Here is a 19,027-nt window from a genome sequence, read left to right as displayed (position 1 = left end):
GGGAAGAGACAGAAATCTTTAATAAATAAATAAATTAAAAAAAGAAAGAAAAAAACAAAAAAACAACAAAAAAAAGAAAGTCAAGGACAACCTCAAGTCAGTGACATGAAAGATAATTACAAATACGTTCTAAAGATCAGGAAAATCAAGAGAAGGTCATGCAGAGTCCAAGGGAGAAAGGAACACCAAAGGTTTTCAGGGAAGCAGGGCAGCTGGCACTTCCCAGCTGTGGCAGAGTGCTCACACCCTGCTTTAACAGATCACGTTCTGTATGATGTGTGTTTGTTAGATTGTAAACACTCAGAGTGTAATGTACACATTATGACTTTGTTTTCTTTTTAAGTGTGTTAGGGAGACAATCTTGGCATATAGAGTTTGTATTCACTCTCCTCAATGTCTGTGTGTACTTACTCAAACTGGATATTTTATTGCCTCCATAAACTCTTTAGTGGGATTTTATACTCCCAACTGCTATAGGTCGTCAGTCCCCTGTCTCTGTTCTCCTCCCTTCCTCAGTACACACTGTGTTGCTTCTGGTTGGCAGGAATTGAGGGCTAGGCCTTTGGGGAAGATTATACTATACAGTCAGACAGATTTATTGTGTCTGTACTGTGTGAAGAGACTGTAACTGGTTAGAGTGGGAGGATACAGGCAAGAGCAGCATTTGAATTTGTCTTTCAAAGGTGTGCAGTACAGAAGGAAGAGGAGACAGGGTATGAGGAGCCACAGTGTGGGAGGATGGCATCAAGAGGCATGGCTTATGCTGTGTAATTGTTTATTCTCAGTCACTTAGAGAAGATGGTAACTTCTACACATTTCTTGTTCCCCTCAACCGCACTCCACAGTAGATTATGTATCTCTTGTGTGCTTCCTAAGTTCTTATGTATTTAGTCTTTGCACTAGATGATTGTACAGTCTCTGAGGGTGAGTACCATGTCTCCTTACAAGATGTGTGGTAGGTACTAAACAGAGCCTGAGTTAGAGCAGTTAGCATTTGCCCTGTGTTTGAAATTATTCAGTCATTCCACACTAACTACAATTCTGTTTTTGCCCTCAGGTATTTTTGCACCCCTTTCAAAGATAAGTAAAGTAAAAGAGGGGAAGAAAAATACCACACACACTCTTTCCACGAGAGCGGCACCTCACGTCCGATCCCAGAAGGTTGATGTAGCTCACGTCACATCCAAAGTGAATTCTGGTAGGTCAAGCTGCGACGATCATGACCGCCTAGACTATATTTCAGATTGTATTTGTGGCATTTATGGTGTTCAAACCGCTTTACTCTTTTTGTTAGTCCACCGCACAAGCCAAACCTCACAAAACCAAGGCTCTGTGTTTTCAGTCTTAGTTGTGAATAAGGACATAAGTCCTGGCAGTGGTGGTTCAGCTTCACCCTTTCCTACTTTCTGTGTGCTTCTAACACTCCATGGTCAGCCTCAGTGCTGGGTTTTATGCCTCCAGCGAGTTCCTGCTGCTTGCCTCTTCTGGATGTCCCTTTGTTGCTGGATGGGGCCTCTTTTCTGCTCCTCTGGTTGGCTGTGCTTTGCTGACTCTCTGCCCTGCTCCACGCACGCACGTGCTCACTCTCCCTCTGCTTCTCCTCACCTGTGGGTGTCCCTCAGCGGTCCTTGCTGTTCCTCACTCCATACAGACCCTGCTCCTCGCTGAGAAATCCAACTTGTTTAACCTCTTTGTTCTCCAACCGTGTCTGTGTATTCTTATAATCTGTACAGTCCGGTTGTTATCTTGCCCACTGATTGCTTTATTTGTGGAAATCTTTTGTACTCTCGGTCAAATTCTAAATTCAAGTAGACCGTGAGAATAATTTGTGATATAGTATTCATAGGAGCACATAACACAAAATAGGCATTCAGTAAATATCTGTTAACCCATCGGTAGCTGGAGCAGGAAGGCTTTCCACCATCTAAAATATCTATAGATAAAAACTTTACAGCCATATTAAGATATTTTAAATTATCCTACTAAACAGAAAAATATTCTAAGCATTGGAATATTCCAAAATTGTCCAGATGTGCAGTGTGTCTTTTCTGTTCCACTTGTTTGCTCAAGGGCCCTTGGTTGTTTTTCATAATTAAGAAAGAATCTTGCTCTCAGCAGAGAGAAAAGCCTCCTTCCTATCTTAAAGATTGTTGTCCCCCCTTCTTTGGGACCCCTGTAAGTCCCACTTGTTACATAGTTTAGAATGTGTTCTTAAGTTTCTTTTAAAAATAGATATACTAAAGTTTAAGCTGATACCAATTTAAAAGAGCTGACATTGTTACAGCCATCTTTAATTATATGCTTGGAATATTTTTCTGTTTAGTAGGATAATTTAAAATATCTTAATATGGCTGTAAAGTTTTTATCTATAGATATTCTTGATACTTCATATCTTGGATTACATAATGAGATCTTACCCTCAAAAAATCGAAACCAAAATACTTTAGAGAGTATATAACAGTCATGTTCTCAGGATGAAAATTAAGGTGCAATAAATGAGCGTAGGGCACAAAAAAAAGCAAGAAAATTAAGGTGACTCTCTTAAAACAAGCTTCAGGAGAAACAAAAAGAGGATTGAAATGCTGTGCATGTGTGTATGAACATGCGTGTGCGCGCGCGCACATACACACGCACTGATGGCAAGTATACATTAGTGGCTGAGAACAATGCACGTGTCCTGGTTGGGACATTGTTCTATAGTTTGTGAAATGCTGTTTTAAGGGGAAGCTGGGCAGATACACAAAAAGATCTTTGTATCATTTTTAAAACTTCATGTTCAGCCGTCTTGATGACAGTTCAGATGAAAGGACCAAATGGAACTCTAGGGCTGGAAAATGAAATCACTGGGAATTGCACTCCGCAGGTTGTCTTCCCTCATTGCAGCTGCTGTGGCACCTCATGCCCTCCTTGGGCCACTGGAGCAATTGCCCTTGGCCCTGCTTCTAGCCTTCCTTCCCCTTCCTTCTTGCTGTGGCCACTGAAGAAATGTCTATCCAGACCAGTCCTCCCTTTCAAGTCCAGGACAAGACTCATTCTGGACAGGCTGTTTCCACCTGTCCTCTCTACAGGAGAGTTGCAGCACCCACCTTCCCTCTAAGCCTTCCACCCCTTCAATTCTCTCCCCTTTCCTCTCCAGTCTTCACCCTTCCCCTCCCATCCTCTGCCCTTCCCCCCCTTCTCTTGAAGACCTAGGAATTGAACTTGCAATGCTAGGCAAGCACTATCCAGTTGGGCAGCCAGGCACTGACCCCTCTGAGGTTTACTGTTATCTGCTTGTTCAGTTTCCCTCATGTGAGTCCCCAGAGGACTCCTTTCCAGACAAGCTTCCCATATGCCGCGTCATTCTGGGAGATTTTTCTCCCTGACTTTCCAAGAATTCCCCCTCTCACTTCTTCCTACCAGACCTCTACTCTGGGGGAAGAAGTTCGACCCACTGCAGCCCCAGTTCGGTGAGATCTTGATGAGCCCCTGGCTCTTTGCAGAGCTTCCACCGCTTCCTCCCTCCCTAGACCTTGGGATGAACACTGTCCTCACACACAGTCAGTTGTCAGGTCTTTGGCCGTGTTAAGCCGAGAACTTTTCAGGGAGAGGACTGTGTATGGTTTCAGCTTGTAGACAAGTCCCCTGGAGAGTTCTTCACTCCAAACATTGACTGGAAATACGAGTGTGGAGATCCATTTAGTTTCTTTAAATAAGTTGATACAATTGATAAGAAAGTCTTATCCAGCAACCATTATTTATTATTAAGAGCTTTTCTATCCCTGCCCCTCCTGCCCAGATGGGATTGTTGTGGGAATTGGATGTCGTAGGAAACAATGTTATATAATCTGTTTTCAAGTCCTACTCAGCCACATCTCAGCAGTGACAGGTTTGCCATGCCCTCTGGTGTGACAGAGAAGTTCTGAGCCATCCTATTAACCATCAGATATAATGCTTCAGATATTTTAGAGATGGTTAGTGGAGCAACGCTGGGGAAAGTTCTTAGATGTACTGCAAATACAGCCTCTTCTTTTCTCTTAGTTTCGCAGAGCTGGAGTCTAGAACTCGGTAGGTGCTGTGCACTGAGCAGTGTGTCCAGCTCCTTTTTACTACCTCAAACACTGAGGTGCTGGTTCCTTCTGTCTGTGAAAGTGTATTCACCGTGTTTATAGAAGTGACTAAGTAGTTGTGCGTGCCTTCAATCCCAGCACTTGGGAGGCAGAGGTAGACAGATCTCTGTGAGTTCTGGGAGACTAGGTCCCCTGGTCTACAGAGTGAGTTCCTGGATACCAGAGCTTCATAGACAAACCCTGTCTCAAAACAAAACAAGTCATAAAAGAAGTGGGAAAGATTTAGATAGTGAGAGATGCATATACTTTACAGAAAATACATTTTTCTTGCTTAATGTTAGCAAAATTGTCTTTTTCTGAAATCATTTCTGTCCTTATTCACCAGGATTGATGCCATCAAAAAAGGAGAATGCTTCAGAGTCCACACTCTCCTTGCCTCCCAGCGAAGAGCTGAAGACTGCAGCAGAAAATGATGGTACTGTAACCCTCACTCCTGTGCCACCACTGCAGAACAGCTTACAGACTCATGTTAAAGCCGTGAAGGAAAAACCCCTTTCAAACTACAAACTACCGTAACCTGTTTCTTACCATGTGTAAAGAACTACCAGTTTAGCAGGAGACGTGGCAGCCGTCCAGGGTCTGCAGGGAAGACCCTCTGCAGTCTTACTCACCTTCAGGTTGAATACAGATGCTTCAAGGCTAAAAATGTTGTCACCTTAAGACATGTTGGTGGTGTGCATGCGTGTGTGTGTGTGTGTGTGTGTGTGTGTGTGTGTGCGCGCATGCTTGTGTCTCTGAAGGGGCTCTATCACAGTTTCCCCTAAGGACAGTAGAGAGTGTTTGGGGGTTAGATTAGCTTACATTAGTTGATAGGGTGACACCCCTAGATACAATAGTTCACCGTGAATCCTTAAACTTTTCTGCTTGTATAAACAACGATCTGCTTGGTGTGTAAACAGCTGTGCGTTTGGGTGAGATCAGGCATTTAAATTGACACTAGCTAATCCACAGTCGAGGAGACTGAGTGAAGCCTCTTAGAAGCATTTGCCCAGAAAACATCTTAGTAGTCCCTTTCTTTTCTTTTGTTTGCTTTTTTGTTTTTGATTTTTAAAACATTTCAAGTATGATTCTTTCCTGTTCCCCTGTCAGCTCCCCAGCCTGGGTCCATCAGCAGCTCCTCCTCCACATCCTCGCTGGACCACAAGCAGAGTCACCCCAAGAAGCAGCTGACTACAAGCAGCAGCAATGGCAAGAAGACCCTCAGCAAAAGCCCCTCTCTCCCATCCAGAGCCAGTGCTGGTATCTATGGCTTTTTCAACCAGGCTTTCTTGGTGTTTTTTATCTTGGTTTGTTTGTAAGTGGATTTGCTCTTTTTAATGTGTAGAAGGAGCCCTTCACCCTTCACCTTTTACCCTTCACCTTTCCCCCAGTTCCCTTCCCCCACTCCCCTTCCCTTTTCCCCTGCCCTGCTTCAGTCGTCTCCCCTCTCCCACGTCTCCCTTCCTCCCAGGTAGACTGAGCTGTGCTTTTTGGGTGGCACCATGCAGGACCCCTTTACCACTCTACCCCTTGGCTTCAATCACACCAGAGTTTCTTGCTGTGCCCCCGCCCCCAGCCTCCAGTCAGGACTCCTGGCTCTGCAGTTGGATTACAGAAGCTGCATTCTGTCATCTAATCCAGCTCTCTCCCGTGCCTTCGTATCAGCTTCCTCTTTAGAAAGGTGTCTCCGCTCTGCTTTTGCCAAGGTCGTTTCTGACTTGTTCAGGAGAGGCTCAGGGGGGCTCCAGGTCAACAGTGTTGTGGAGGGGACCACTCTCCCTCCATGTGTGAGAATGAGGAAAGCGCCATGGCAGGCTTCCAGCTGAAGTCCACCTACATGGTCTCAAACCCTGTTTGCCTTGCCCTGTAGGAGAGTGGAACCATTTTTTGGGTGTAGGTTGTTCTAAACAATTCTCACGATGGCCACCACTTAATACCTGCACAGAACCAGTGTTTTATCATAGAAAGTGTTCAGGACAGTGGTTTTGTTTTGGCTTTTCTTTGTTTTCTGTTTAAAAATACATTTTGGGGAGGCTGGAAGTTTGGTTCAGTTTTCAGGTGCTTGCCTAACACAGTGAGGGTGTGGGTTCAATCCTCACCCCAGAAAAGCAAAACCCCAAGCCACCTATGGGTGGTGGGGAGTCCCCAAAGCCTCAGCAGTGACCCTAATACAGTAACCCTAGAAGCCGGGTCTGAAACATGGGGAGCCTGGAAGTTGGACTTGGAGTTGTTCTGGGGTACAATTGCCTTCCCTCTCCAACTCCCTGGCCACTTTAGCCACCTTCTCTTCTGAGTCCTGAGAACCCTCCTGGTCTTATTTTATTTGCATTTAAAATACTCTTGTATTTGGAATTTAGACTTTTGACCTTTACTGGATTTTAGAATTTATATGAGTGTAGATTTATGCCCCGCCCCCAACAAGCGATTCTAGTGTGACTATGTACTTACTTTTTCCTTTTGGTAATCTGAGGATTATGTTGTCCTAATAATAGTGAGGACGAAGGTAATGATCAGAATGAAAAAAGTCACCTTTCACGGGGAAAGAGCAGAGAACGGGAGGTGTCTGTGGCTGTGGGGGTGATGTGGGAACCCCAGAGATAGTTCCATAAACTTTTCTAGAGTGAGTCTACTTTTTTTTCTGTGGATTTTTGCACTGAGAGGAGGGTAGATGGCAGAGCTCAGATTAGGCCAGAGGGACAGTAAATGGGAGCAGAAAGAAAGGGCCAGGAGAGGGGAAGGGTGGGAGGAGGGCTTCACTCTGGACCTTGACTGAGCTGCAAAGGCAGTGGGCAGCCCTGAGGTGTCCTGGCCCTGGGACTGGGTGTCAGTCTAACTGTGGCACCTGTGAGCCGTGCACCTGTCTTGGTTGACTCCTAAGGTGAAGCTTTACTCCTCCTCGTACCTTTTATGAGGAGCACTGTGTAAACTGTAGAGTGAGCTGCAGAGTTTGGTGACGAGGTCTGGGCTTCACGGGGGCCCAGGCGTCCTTGACGCCATCTTCATAGGCTCGTGTTTTCTCCTGTGCTTTCAGTCCTGCTCCGTGGTTGACCCTCCCAGGCCTCACCTAGTGTTCTCAAGGCCTTCTCAGACGGGGGCTGTTACACTGTACTTGTTACCAATAGGACAGGGCCCAGGATTCCACCTTCTGGATTTGAACAGCTTTGAGACAGTATTTCTCAAAGACCAGATACTAGACAGTGAGCATTTTAGGGCTAGTTTTGGATTGAGCTGAAGGAAGCAAGCTAGGGCAATCAGGACCAGTCAAACGTTGGGAATTCCTTACCCCAAATGTGTCCTGTTTGGGGTATTGGAATATTTATGCAACCTACTGTTTGACCATCTCTAACCAGAAGCTCTGAAGTCTTAAATCCTTCAAAATCCGAAGCTCTGAGAGGTGGCTCTCTGATCTGAATGTGAACTTGAGGATGTTCAGACTTTGGAACACGACATTTTGGGCTGTTCAGTTTGGTCTGCTCAGTCTGCGGTAGTTTCAGCTGCAGCTACATTCCTGTGTATCACTTACACTGGGTCTGGGTAAATACAGCAACTCTGCTTCATACAACTCAGGATTGGCCTGCTGGTCACACCTGTCCTACCACTTGGTTTCACATGTTCTTCCTGTGTTGTCTGTATCTACTTCCATGCCGTAGCATCGAAGGCAGGTCACCGTGACGGAGGAACGGCTTGCACAGCTCTGGTTCTTCACATGCAGTGCTCCTTTGGAGCAGAGAATACACCTGGCTGTGGTAGTGGAACTGAGTCTTTCCTAGTGGTTTCCTCAGGGAACCCGCACTTGCTCTGAGTGCCTTGACCTCCCGAGCGAGGGTCACTGCTGTGTCGAATGCATAATGAAATACCCAACTAGCCAGATGAGTGATATTTTAAAACTAATGTGCTTTTTGAGTTTTCCCCCCTTTGTTTTCTTTCCTCTTTCCCTTCCTGCCCAAATCTCCAACCCACCACTTGAACAGGTTTGAATTCTTCAGCAGCATCTGCGGCAAGTAGTGCCCGCCGTGATGGAGAACTCCGCCTTGGAGAAAGAGTGCTGGTGGTGGGCCAGAGAGTGGGCACCATTAAGTTCTTTGGGACAACAAACTTCGCTCCAGGTAATGACCTGAATGGCCTTGGCTCAACATGAGTTCTGTAGCAAAGACTTAAAATTTTAGCGGCAGGTGTGGTTAGTCACCAGGAGTTGTCACTTCCGGCTTCTACTGGATGACAGCCAGGCAGAGGGCACGGACAATGATACAGATCCAGCTGTTTGTACTGGGACTGACTGGCATCCGTAGAAGTCTTTCTGCAATTGTGTTTAATATTTGCCTAATGTTAAAATTTGTTTTGACTTCCTTATTATATTCTCACTGACTGCCACGTGTGCTAAGTGACTGGAAGGCACTCCAGGGTCAGCCCCCCTCCACCCCTCCAGGATAATCCTGGAGTTGAACAGGTAGATGGACCGCTGAGCTTTTATCAGAATGCCCTGATAAGAAAAGCAAAGAAAATAGAAAAATTGTTGTGTACCCTGGGTCCTAAAAATGCATGTTTGTGAACTTAAATGTTCAGCCCAGTCTACCTAATACTGTGTTTCCTAAAGTAAAGATTGGTGCTGGAGAGATGGCTCAGTGCTTACGAGCACTTACTGCTCTAGCAAAGGCTCCCAGCACCCACATCAGGTGACTCAGAACCACCTGTAACTGCAGTTCCAGGGGACCTGTTGCCCTCTGGCCTCTCTGGGCTTCTGCACACACGATGCATAAAAACTCACAGTTTCATGTACACACACATGAACAGAAATAAATATTTTTAAAAGGTAAAGATGATCTTCCTTTGTATTTTCAAAGGTGATAGTTTTAACTAGAAGCCAGTTGCATGGAGCCACGTCTGTATTTTAAGTAGCAATACGCCATATTAACACATGGTGGCATTGTGGCATTTTGGGAAAAGGTTACCGACAATGTCTATTGAAAAAGAAAAGTTTGTAATGTAGCGTCTGTCAAGACCCACGAAGGAGCTGAGATCGTGCTCTATTTGCAGACTAGCAAATTAGCCTGCCACAGTGTCATAGATACTGGCTAAAATCGTACAGTCGTATTCTGGAGGCAGGACCGTAGTACTCACAGTGATAGCAGGAGCAGAATATCAGCATCTCCCTGCCCTGATCCTCAAGCCCAGGTTCCCACCGGCTGGGGCAGACAGGGCCAAGTGACACCTGCACACCCAGAAGCTTATGTTCTAGAAGATGAGCAGGGACCTTTAGAAGTTGAGGGTCCTCTGTGCTGAGTTTGCTGTTCTGCATGGCTGCCCAAACCCCGCCTGTTCACCAGGAACGTCCCCTGCTGTGTAAGGGAGAGAATCATAAGAACAGTCCTCTCCCAGCACACCCTTTGGGATTAATTCCACTTTAAGTTTAAGTCGGTGCCTTATTTGAGCGGTTTTAGAGCCCAGGTCTCCCTTAGGTCTCGCACTAGATGGCGCGTACTTCACCTAGCTCTCCGCTAGGCTATTTTCACAGCCGCTGTGCCAGAATTTATCTATTTTCGCTGTATGCCATGTGCTGTCAGAGCCATGTAGTGATTGTGTAGCAGAAATGTAGCCGATGAGAATGAGGCTTCCAATTAAAGAAAAGCATGACATGGGATGGCGGAGACTGGAAGGTCATGGCTGGGACACTCAGAAATAATTCTAACTAGACTAGCCTGGTTAGGTGAGTCAGAAAACTGATGGCCTGTTTTCAAAGAATTAGTGTGGTTGGACAAGAGGCTTGTGGACACTGCTTGTGTGCCATAGTAGGGCCACTGCCAAACAAACAAAAACAACAAAAAAACAAAATGAGAACTTATTCTTTTAAGGTTCCTATAATTGAAACTGATTCCGGGCTAGTAATCTGAAAGAAGGGATATTTTATATTTCCTAATTTCCATGTAGTAAGTTGGTTGGTATTTACTTGCTTATTCTTTATTTGCTACTGTTTGTAAAAGACCAGTTATGGTCACCTCTGTGCTGTCTTCTCAGACCACGGGTGTGTAAACTGTGAGGCGTGTGCTCATTCTGGGCACCCCCAGGAATCCTGGCTGTAAGAATATGCCCATTTAGCTCATGCTACCAGGAGTGCGGCAATGCTTCCTTGACTTTTGTCTCTCCAGAGACTCGCCTGCCTCAGAGTGAGGCCCATAGATCTTCTCTTAGACAGGTTTTCCTATTATCAAGCCTAAGACTTTTCCTTTGGCTAGAAGATGGAGCGACGTCACTGTGCTGCCCTGTGTTTTCCGTGTTATCTCTGCCCTTGTTTAATTATTTAATGGCTGTTTGTGGTGTTCTACTCCTGGGAGGGTGAAGCAAAGACAGCGGTCCATGCTAGGATTTATGTGTCTCAATATCATCTGTGCCGCTCTCACTGAAGCTTCCTATATTCGAGTCAAGGACGGCTTCTTTTGCATTATAGTCTCAAGATATATCTTGGTGGGGCTCCCCTTGCGTAATGGCTAATTCCCTGCAAATCTAAGTTTGTGTGTTTTATTTTTCTCCCTTAATGTACTGCTGTGCAATTATGCCGCTAAAACGTTTCTCCCACTTTTCAAATTTCCAAGTTTTATTTTATAATTTTATCATTTGGAAGCTCAGTGATCATGATGATCTTCCATCATCTCGGTCATTTGTGCAAACACTAAGCCATCTAGACTTTGAGTTCATATTACCGCATAACGATTGTGAATGAAGTGCCGAGGCTTTTAAGATGCAATATTCATGTTCTAGGGTATTGGTATGGCATAGAGCTAGAGAAGCCGCACGGGAAGAACGATGGTTCAGTTGGAGGTGTGCAGTATTTTAGTTGTTCTCCGCGATATGGAATATTTGCCCCCCCATCCAGGGTACAGAGGTGAGTAGAAACTGGGGTGTGTGTGTTTACACAAGCTCAGCCATTCCTCGCCGTGCACGGGGACCTTCGTTCATCTGTGAGACAAGCACACGCATTCCTTCAATGGGTTAACAGGCCATCTTCTTTGGAGGGAAGGCTCAAGGGGAGCTAAATTTGCCTTGCTGAGGATTTGCAATTTTAAAAACCTCCTTTCTCCTTCATTTGCAAACCCTATGAGTGTGTGTAGGCTATTAGAAGTGGCGCGTGCTGCTAAGAACAGTGCGAGGAGCAAGCTTAATCTGTCATGCAAACAAAAGTAAAAATGCTCTCTGATTGCTTCAGTCACATCCTAACTACATTAAATTTCCTGCCAGCAGGCACCCATTCATTCTCCTACAAACCTAATGGAACCAAAATGGCTTTTTCCTCTGATTTCCGAAGTTTTCAAAAATAGATAGGCAGTAGCTCTCTGGGGGAAGCAGAGTCTCGGGGATTTATATGTAACAAACCTCCAGAGTCTGTTCCTCAGTAAGACAGTTTATCATGCACCACCTCGCTCGGGTTTTATAAAACAGGCTGATCCAAAACACAGGCCCTCGTGAAATTCCATTGCACTATGGAGCTGGGAGAAGCTGGCTCTGTTTTTCAGATTGGGAAAAGAGATTGTAATTTCTGAGCAAGATGGTTACATACAGATGTAACCAGATTCACGAGACTAGAACCATATCGGCTGTCTGGAGTCTCTGTTGGTTCCCTTTTACGTGGATGCTGATTGTGTCTGGGCAAACTCAATTTTTTTTAAAAATAAAAAAAATTTTCTTCCTCAGTATCATTTTCTTACTGAATAACATCATATGCTTTTGATGTTAAGTTTCTTCATTTTCAGTGTACTCGATACATTATTCTTCAGAGCAACAAAGCTCCAGCAGACAGTGCTTTGTGGCTCTTAAGGTGTCTTCCCTTAAGTGTTGTTTCACTTAATCCCAGTAAACACCTGGACAGGTGAGTTGGAACTCAACCCTAAGTATTGTCAGCTTTTATTGAACATTATTGGTAGGCTCCATACTGAACACCCAAGTGGCATATGCCATTGTCCTCTGCAGACCCAGGGAGCCATGAACTGCTATGCTTATGCCGATCTTACAGGTGGGAAAACAGTTTCCCTGAGAAAAAGCAGCAGAGCCAAAGTCACATCGCTGGGTAATAGAAGAGCTGCACTTAGCCCAGCTTGTTATTTTACTGCTTTCCCCAAGCCTATGCTCTTAACTAATAGCACTTCCCAGCACGGGGCACCTTCCGCAGGGCTATCCCCGTATCAGTGACTTAAAGCAACCCACGGGACTTGCCCTGCAATTGTCCCTGTTTCATAATGGAGGAACATTGGGCCTACAGAGCTAATGCCAGCTGTGCTCTGCAGCGGCAACTTGAACTCCCAGATGTCTGGAGTCAGAAGTGAGCTCTTCCCCATCACCCTGTTGTTACCAGGGCTTCTGGGACTCCCCCTGGACCCAGGTCTGGCAGATAATTGACACATTACTTCACACTAGTTTGATCTGTCTCTCAGTCATGAGGACTGGGGTTTGTTACACATTCAGTTATGCAGAGTGCAGAATTTTATGGATTTCAGGCACAGTAGGTACCGGTCAGTTGATTCCTAGTCCTGTGCTTTCTGTGCCCAAAGCAGCCTTTGCTCCGCCTTCATTTATAAAGCCACACCTTCCCCTGTAGTTTTCATTGTTTTGTTTACGGAGCACACATTGGCTTCACTCTGTTTCACTTGCCTTCTGTGTAGTCTTCTCCAAGGTAGTGCATTTGAAAGCAACCCCCACTTCTTAAAAGAAACGGTTTCTGTTGAAATGAACCGCTGTCTCTATCCAGCTGTCTTCCTGTCATCTTCTGATTGTCTCATTCATCATCATCAAATACTATTAAGTGTCTTTTAGCACTTTGTGCTGTGCTAGGCATTCTATGAGCAAACAACAGACTTGGTCTCTGATTTTAAGGCATTTCTAATGCAAGCCAGTGTGAGCTCTTTAAAGCCCCACTGGTCTTTGAGATGGGACGAGTTTAAACTAGGGGCTGCTGAGACTGGGTGACTAGTCACACTCTGACCTCCAGTGCTCAGCTCAGGATCAAAGCCGGCTTTTTATTTCTCCTCTCTGCAGTTTTAAAATGGGTGCTTGTCCCGGGATCCGTCACATGACTTCCTCTGTTTGAATAGCTTTCTCCATCCATCCATCACGACACAATTTTCATTTAGTAAATTATCTTGGTTAATAACGTCAGTGAATGTTCTTTAAAGACAACCTAAAGAAACTCACTCACTAGATCAAATCTGACCCCTCCCCCAATGGCCTAAAGGGTCCCCTTGAACACGGTATTCATGTTGTTCTGTCGTGGCTGTTGGGACTTATTTCACTTCCAGAAGTAGTCTCCTCTCTGCTGCCCATCACTACTTCCTTCCAGAACCCGCTGCTTACCTGGTGATGGGCTCTGTGTCCATCAGCCCCTGCTCGATTGTGCTGCATTGTGTGCCTGTAAAATAATGCATAGGAATTGTGGGATGCAGTTGAATACACTGCAGGGGCTGTAGGACTTCTTGATGTAAGTAAAGTGTGTTGGGGAAAGTGATTGACAGATGAAGGCCTTGCAGATTTAGGTCAGTAAACGGGTGAAAGAAAATGAGGCTTTCAGGACCTGGGTTTTTAAAAATATTGATTTGACTGAAGAGAGAGAGAGGGAGAGAGACAGGGAGAGAGGTAGAGAGGGAGAGAGACAGAGAGAGATAGAGATAGAGGGAGAGAGACAGAGAGATAGAGAGATAGAGAGAGAGGGAGAGAGGTAGAGAGGTAGAGAGGGAGAGAGACAGAGAGAGATAGAGGGAGAGAGGGAGAGAGACAGAGATGAAGACAGAGACACAGAGAGAAACTCCCTGAGAGGCAGCCCTTGCAGTGGAGGGCAGAGTCAAGCACAGAGGGCCTTGGATTATATGGCTGTCCAGGTTTATCAATTCAGGCAGTTTCTTTTTTTCCAGTATCAGAATTGGTGATATTTTTATAATTTTAACCTTATCTGTTAAACTTGGTATAAAACAAACTTATCTCCATATGTTTTAGTTTTACCTTTGAAGATAGAATTCCAAAGGAAATCAGAAATCATGGTGGGCCCAGTTCCTAGCCCTGGAAAACAGCTGCAGCAACAACAGAATAATAACAGGGCCACAGATACAGCACAATAGCAGGACTGTCATGTGCCAAGGCCCGGGGTTCAGCTCCCAGACCCATAAAAGTCACCAGGCAAATAAATGTCAGAAGTCAGGGTCCTGTTTCAGATGACTGAATTCCACACTGCCTGTCCTTGGTAGTGAATTTCCCCATCTGCGTGTTGCCTGTCTTCCATGTTGACTCACGTGACTGCCCAGTTGTTGAATGAATGGGATAACAGATGCCAGTTGATGTGAAAGCATCATTTGCGCGTCCACCCTAACCAGAAGACCAGCTACATCTAACGAGGCACACTCTGCTTGTTTTCTTCACAGACTTTCAGATTCCCTGGATACGCTTTCAGAAATATCTTCAAATAAACAGAATCGTTCTTATCCTGGTAAGATGGTGGTTTTTAAATTCAGCTTAAAGTATTTCTTCACTTTTACACATTGAAATGTGTTTTTATTGTTCAGCATCTGTATCAGTATCTTTCTATGAATGACTCTGAAATGCATCTGCATAGTGCATGCAACCCGGAGCATATGTTTCCTGCCTCCCAGCTGTGTTGTGTAAACCCCAAGATCCCACCTCCCTCTCCGCTCCCCCCTTTTGTATGTCCCATCCTAAGGTTATGAGCCTTGAATTTTGTATTCATAATTCCTTTGATTTTTTTTTCTTGCTCTTTCCTACCGTATGCAGCTGTAAACCATGTTTTGTTTTTAGCATTTCAGTGCAATGCGTGACTGCTTAGCTTCTGGTCACTTTGCTGCACCCTGTTCTTTATTACTACAGGCTGTGCTGCTCTGCACACATGTAGAAGTTACCCTGGGTTGGTAAGCATGGCTACCATCCCCATACCCTCCCCGGGGGACGCCAGGTGTCTGCACTCCCCTAGCCGCTGGCAAGGCCTTGTTCTGCTTAACCTCAGCAACTGCCATCTTGTTCGGCATGGAAATAGTTGCTACTCTGCTAGATTTAAACAGTATTTTGTTGTGGCTTTAATTTGCATTTTTCAGATTTTAATTAGTTGACATGGAAGCAGTTGGTTCTTTCAGTTTTCACTTGGGACACACATGTTTCCTTTCTTCTGTTTAAGTCTCTCGCTCCTTCTTCTTTGGGGTGATTTGCCTCTCATCTGAAGGTTTCTTTGTGTATTATGGGAATGAATCTCTTGTTGGTTTTGTGTGTTACGAATATGTACAAGCTGATGACATGTATTTACTCTTCTGACATTCTCTGGTTAAGAAGTCTTTAACTTTTATGTAGTCAAAGACTAAAAAAAATTTTATGCTTTGCATTTTTTATATTAAGATTTTTTTCCCATGAGACAGAAACCATAATGCTCTTTTCTGAACATTTTTTTTTTGAGGTTTTGGTTTTGTGTTTCACATTTTTCAGTTTACCCAGAATTGATTTTGTATGTGATAAGGAGTGAGTTTGATTTTCTTTTCCATTTGTGTATAACTGTTTATGAAAGAGCTATTCATATAGCGACAATCCTTGGATATTTGTTGTGGTCAACCCCATGACCAGGGATTGTCACCGTTCTAGTGGACATGTTGTTTTGATGTGACATTTTTGATGGTGTGTGGTGCTGTGTGAGTTTGCTGGGTTCCTCTGACCTGTAGGTGAATGATGTGTTTCTCTGCCCCCCTCCCATCTTTGCAGTGGTCCTCTGTATTGTGTCTGTGTCCTCCTCCTCTGCTGTGTGTGTGAGTGTGTGTGAGTGTGTGTGCTTGAACCAGAGGTCAGCCTTGCGTGTTCCTTAGCAACCATCTTCACACTGTTCTGATTCCTGTAGTTTTGCAGTAATTCTTCACAGTAAATGGTGCCAGTCCTCTGACTTTTTTCTCCATTGGTATAGTAATGGCTGTTCTGGGTTCTTTGCCTTCTCGCATAAACCTTATGACCATTTTGTTGAAATCTACGTAGTAACACGCTGGGATTTTGATGAAGTTGGCAAGCTCTGATCTTAGTACTGATTTGTCTGTGAACATGGACTCTCTCCACTCACTAATGTAACCTCCCCTTTGTTTTCTGTGGAACTGACCGTCTGCATTCAGTCATCATCTAAGAATATTAGTGGGAAATCCTAAGACCTGAAAGGCATGATAAAATGCCACACTGTCCTGCCCAGGACACACGTTGTCCTTTGTTTAGCTCATCCTCCTGCCCGTTACCTTCCTGGTGGTCAGCCAACAGTCCTCCGCTTCATTAGTAAAGGGTGCTACAAGTAGTGTTGATGGCAACTTGAGCATCGCAGAGAGAAACCGCCACTGTGTCCTCTCAAGTGAGAAGAGGGAGGTTTACCACCAGAATGTGCTTGTAGGGAAAATCACACTGGGTCTAGGACTGGACATCTGAGGGTCCATGGAAGTCCCGTGAATGTGCTCTTTGTGGCTGAGAAGACTGCTGTGGGCTGTGGCCTTCCCTAGCCTCATCAGGATATTGCAGCTTTCCTCCTACAACTTTTGTGCATGTTTTGTTAGATTTTTATTTATTATTTAATATTTTTTGGTGTATCTAGTGTAATAACTTTTCTTTCTCTTTTCCGTTTCCCATCCTGTCTTCTCTCTCCCTTCCTGATCTTACTCTCCTTTCTCTACAGAGTATCACCATGCAGCACAGGCTAGCTCAACTCAATTCTTTCTGTCAGCTGCTGAGTGCTGGGGTTGCAGAGAGGCACCATCAGGGTCTTCTTGCTACTGCTATTATAATCATTTTTGTATCTTTATACAAGACTTCTTTTGGTTAAGTATTTCTCCAGTGACCTTTTTCTGTCCATTTACCTTCTGCTATAACACAGTACCTTTCTAAATAGAATATACCAGGGTTTTACTTAGAGAAAAAAAATCTGATCGTCTTTATCTACTCCAAGAGAATTCTACTCGCTTTTAATTTATTTTAATTACTGATATATTAGCAATGTTTTTGTGCTGTTTTATTTGCTTCCTATTCCATTTAAAATATTTATTTGTATGTTTGTGTCTTTGAGAGTGGCTGAGCATGTGTGTGTGTGTGGGGGGGGTGGTTCTGTGTGCCATCAAAGTCAGAAGATGATGTTGGATTCTTCAGAGTGCAGTTCCAGGTCTTTGCTGTGTGGAGGCTGGGATCTGAACTCCAGTCCTCCCAGTTGCACAGCAAGCCCCAGCAAGCACTCTTAACCCCTGAGCTATCCCTACAGCCCCCAGTCCATTTTGGTTTTAGTATATTGTAAATGGTGAGTTTTAAATTAAGTCATAAATGGCGCTTCTCTTCTGTTTTGTTTTGTATTTTGATGCAGGGTCTTTATGTAGCCCTGACTGACTTAGAATTCCTGTGCAGGCCAGGCTGACCTTGAAATCACAGGAATCCCCCCGCCTCTGCCTCCTAGCACTGCGATTAAAGTTATGTGCCACCATGTCTAGTTGATGCTTCCTCCTTCACTTTGTTCTGGCTGTATTCCTGCCCTCCCACTCTCTGCATTCTGTTTGCTCTCCTACTGTGTACAAGCTAAACTGTGACTACATCATCTAATGTATGCACTTCACAAACTTTGTCAGTCATTCTTACCCCCTTCCTGCATCATTGAATCCTTAGAAGCTGCGCTGTATTGTTTTTATTTTATAAATTGGGCAGTGTCATAACAATTTTCTGTAATAGTTTATTTCACTTCCATATTTGCTCATCAGTCTTCACAGCTTCCTCTAGTGTGCACTCAGTCTTTGTCTTTTCCAGTGACATTTTGACTAGGTGTAGGATTTTAGATTTTCCCCCTGCACGTGGTTGCTCAGGCTTCTGTCATTGATGCGAGTTGGGCATTTGACCAATCCTTGTCACAGGTGATTTATCTTGTCCTGTTTGTTTGGACTCTTTGAAGGGTCTCTTTTATTTCTTGTTGCACAGTTTTATGAGGATGTGTGCAGGTGGAAATTTCTTTTAGTTTCTCCTGTTTGGCATTCTGGGTCTCCCTAGAAATAAAGGCTGGCATCTACAAGCTTCTAAAGTTCTTCTCTGCTATACTTCCCATGCTGCCTTTGTATCCGTCACAACCTGAATTTCTGACCACATTCTGGGAACCTTTACTGTTATCCGTTCCCTGTTTTTCTATTCAACTGTGTCTATTCTGCTGCTTAATCCAGCCCACACATCAATAATAATCAAAATGTCTGCTTTTATTTTCGCACATCTTACTATTACTTTTCCCTGTATTCCCAAGCTTTTCTTTCATGTCCTTAAAATCTTACGTATTATTGATTACTTTATGTTAGCTTATTCAGTATTTAAAGTTTTGCTGAGTCTGTTTCTGCAGCTTGTGTCTGTTGAACCTGACTTATTTATGACTAATTTATTGCTGGGAAGTGTTTGTCTAACTGGAAGGTTACAGATGGCAATAGTTGGCAGTTCTTTGATGCCTTCATGTGTATTGACTTCTGCTATTTGCCTGGAAGCATTGCTACCCTAGATCTGCTTTAACTTACATTCTCTGCGTGCCTTTCTGTTTTCTTTTTCTTTCTTTTTTTAGTGACATAGAGAACATGAATTTGTTCAAGTCTACTAAATCTCAGAGCAGTAATTCTAGTCTCACACTGATAAGAAAGCCATTGTTTCATAAGAAAGCTTAAGTTTCTTACCCTAAGTTACATTGAGCATGAACTCCTTTACCAGGAGTCTTGGGTGGGATCTGCTAAGAGGTCTTTGTTCCTTCCTTCTCCATGTCCTGTGTAGTACCCAGGGGTTGAGCGGCAACCCTGTGATACAAGATTGTACACTGGATACCTAGCTGCCTCTTCTTTCTTTTTTATGGTGTGTCCTCTCTGAAATTGTACTCTGGGGACCTGGGTGTGCCACCAACATCTACACTTACACACACACACACACACACACACACACACACA

At 44.3% G+C, this 19,027-nt stretch overlaps 1 protein-coding gene across 5 annotated transcripts in view; it reads left to right on the top strand.

The window, feature by feature from the left end:
* Clip4 (CAP-Gly domain containing linker protein family member 4) overlaps positions 1-19,027 on the top strand; it is a 68,691-nt gene that overhangs the window by 37,333 nt on the left and 12,331 nt on the right. For all 5 annotated transcript variants that reach the window (XM_026789685.1, XM_013354051.2, XM_026789683.1 and 2 more), the window contains 6 exons: positions 1,058-1,198; positions 4,435-4,524; positions 5,199-5,348; positions 8,060-8,194; positions 10,842-10,965; positions 14,483-14,547. In XM_026789685.1, the coding sequence (XP_026645486.1) occupies positions 1,058-1,198; positions 4,435-4,524; positions 5,199-5,348; positions 8,060-8,194; positions 10,842-10,965; positions 14,483-14,547 (705 nt within the window). The remainder of the gene's footprint in view (positions 1-1,057; positions 1,199-4,434; positions 4,525-5,198; positions 5,349-8,059; positions 8,195-10,841; positions 10,966-14,482; positions 14,548-19,027) is intronic.

The sequence above is a fragment of the Microtus ochrogaster genome, unplaced genomic scaffold (assembly GCF_000317375.1).
Source record: "Microtus ochrogaster isolate Prairie Vole_2 unplaced genomic scaffold, MicOch1.0 UNK26, whole genome shotgun sequence".
NCBI classification, from domain to species: domain Eukaryota; kingdom Metazoa; phylum Chordata; class Mammalia; order Rodentia; family Cricetidae; genus Microtus; species Microtus ochrogaster.
The sequence above is the reverse complement of the archived record's forward strand: the minus strand, read 5'-3'. Positions and strand labels throughout refer to the sequence as shown.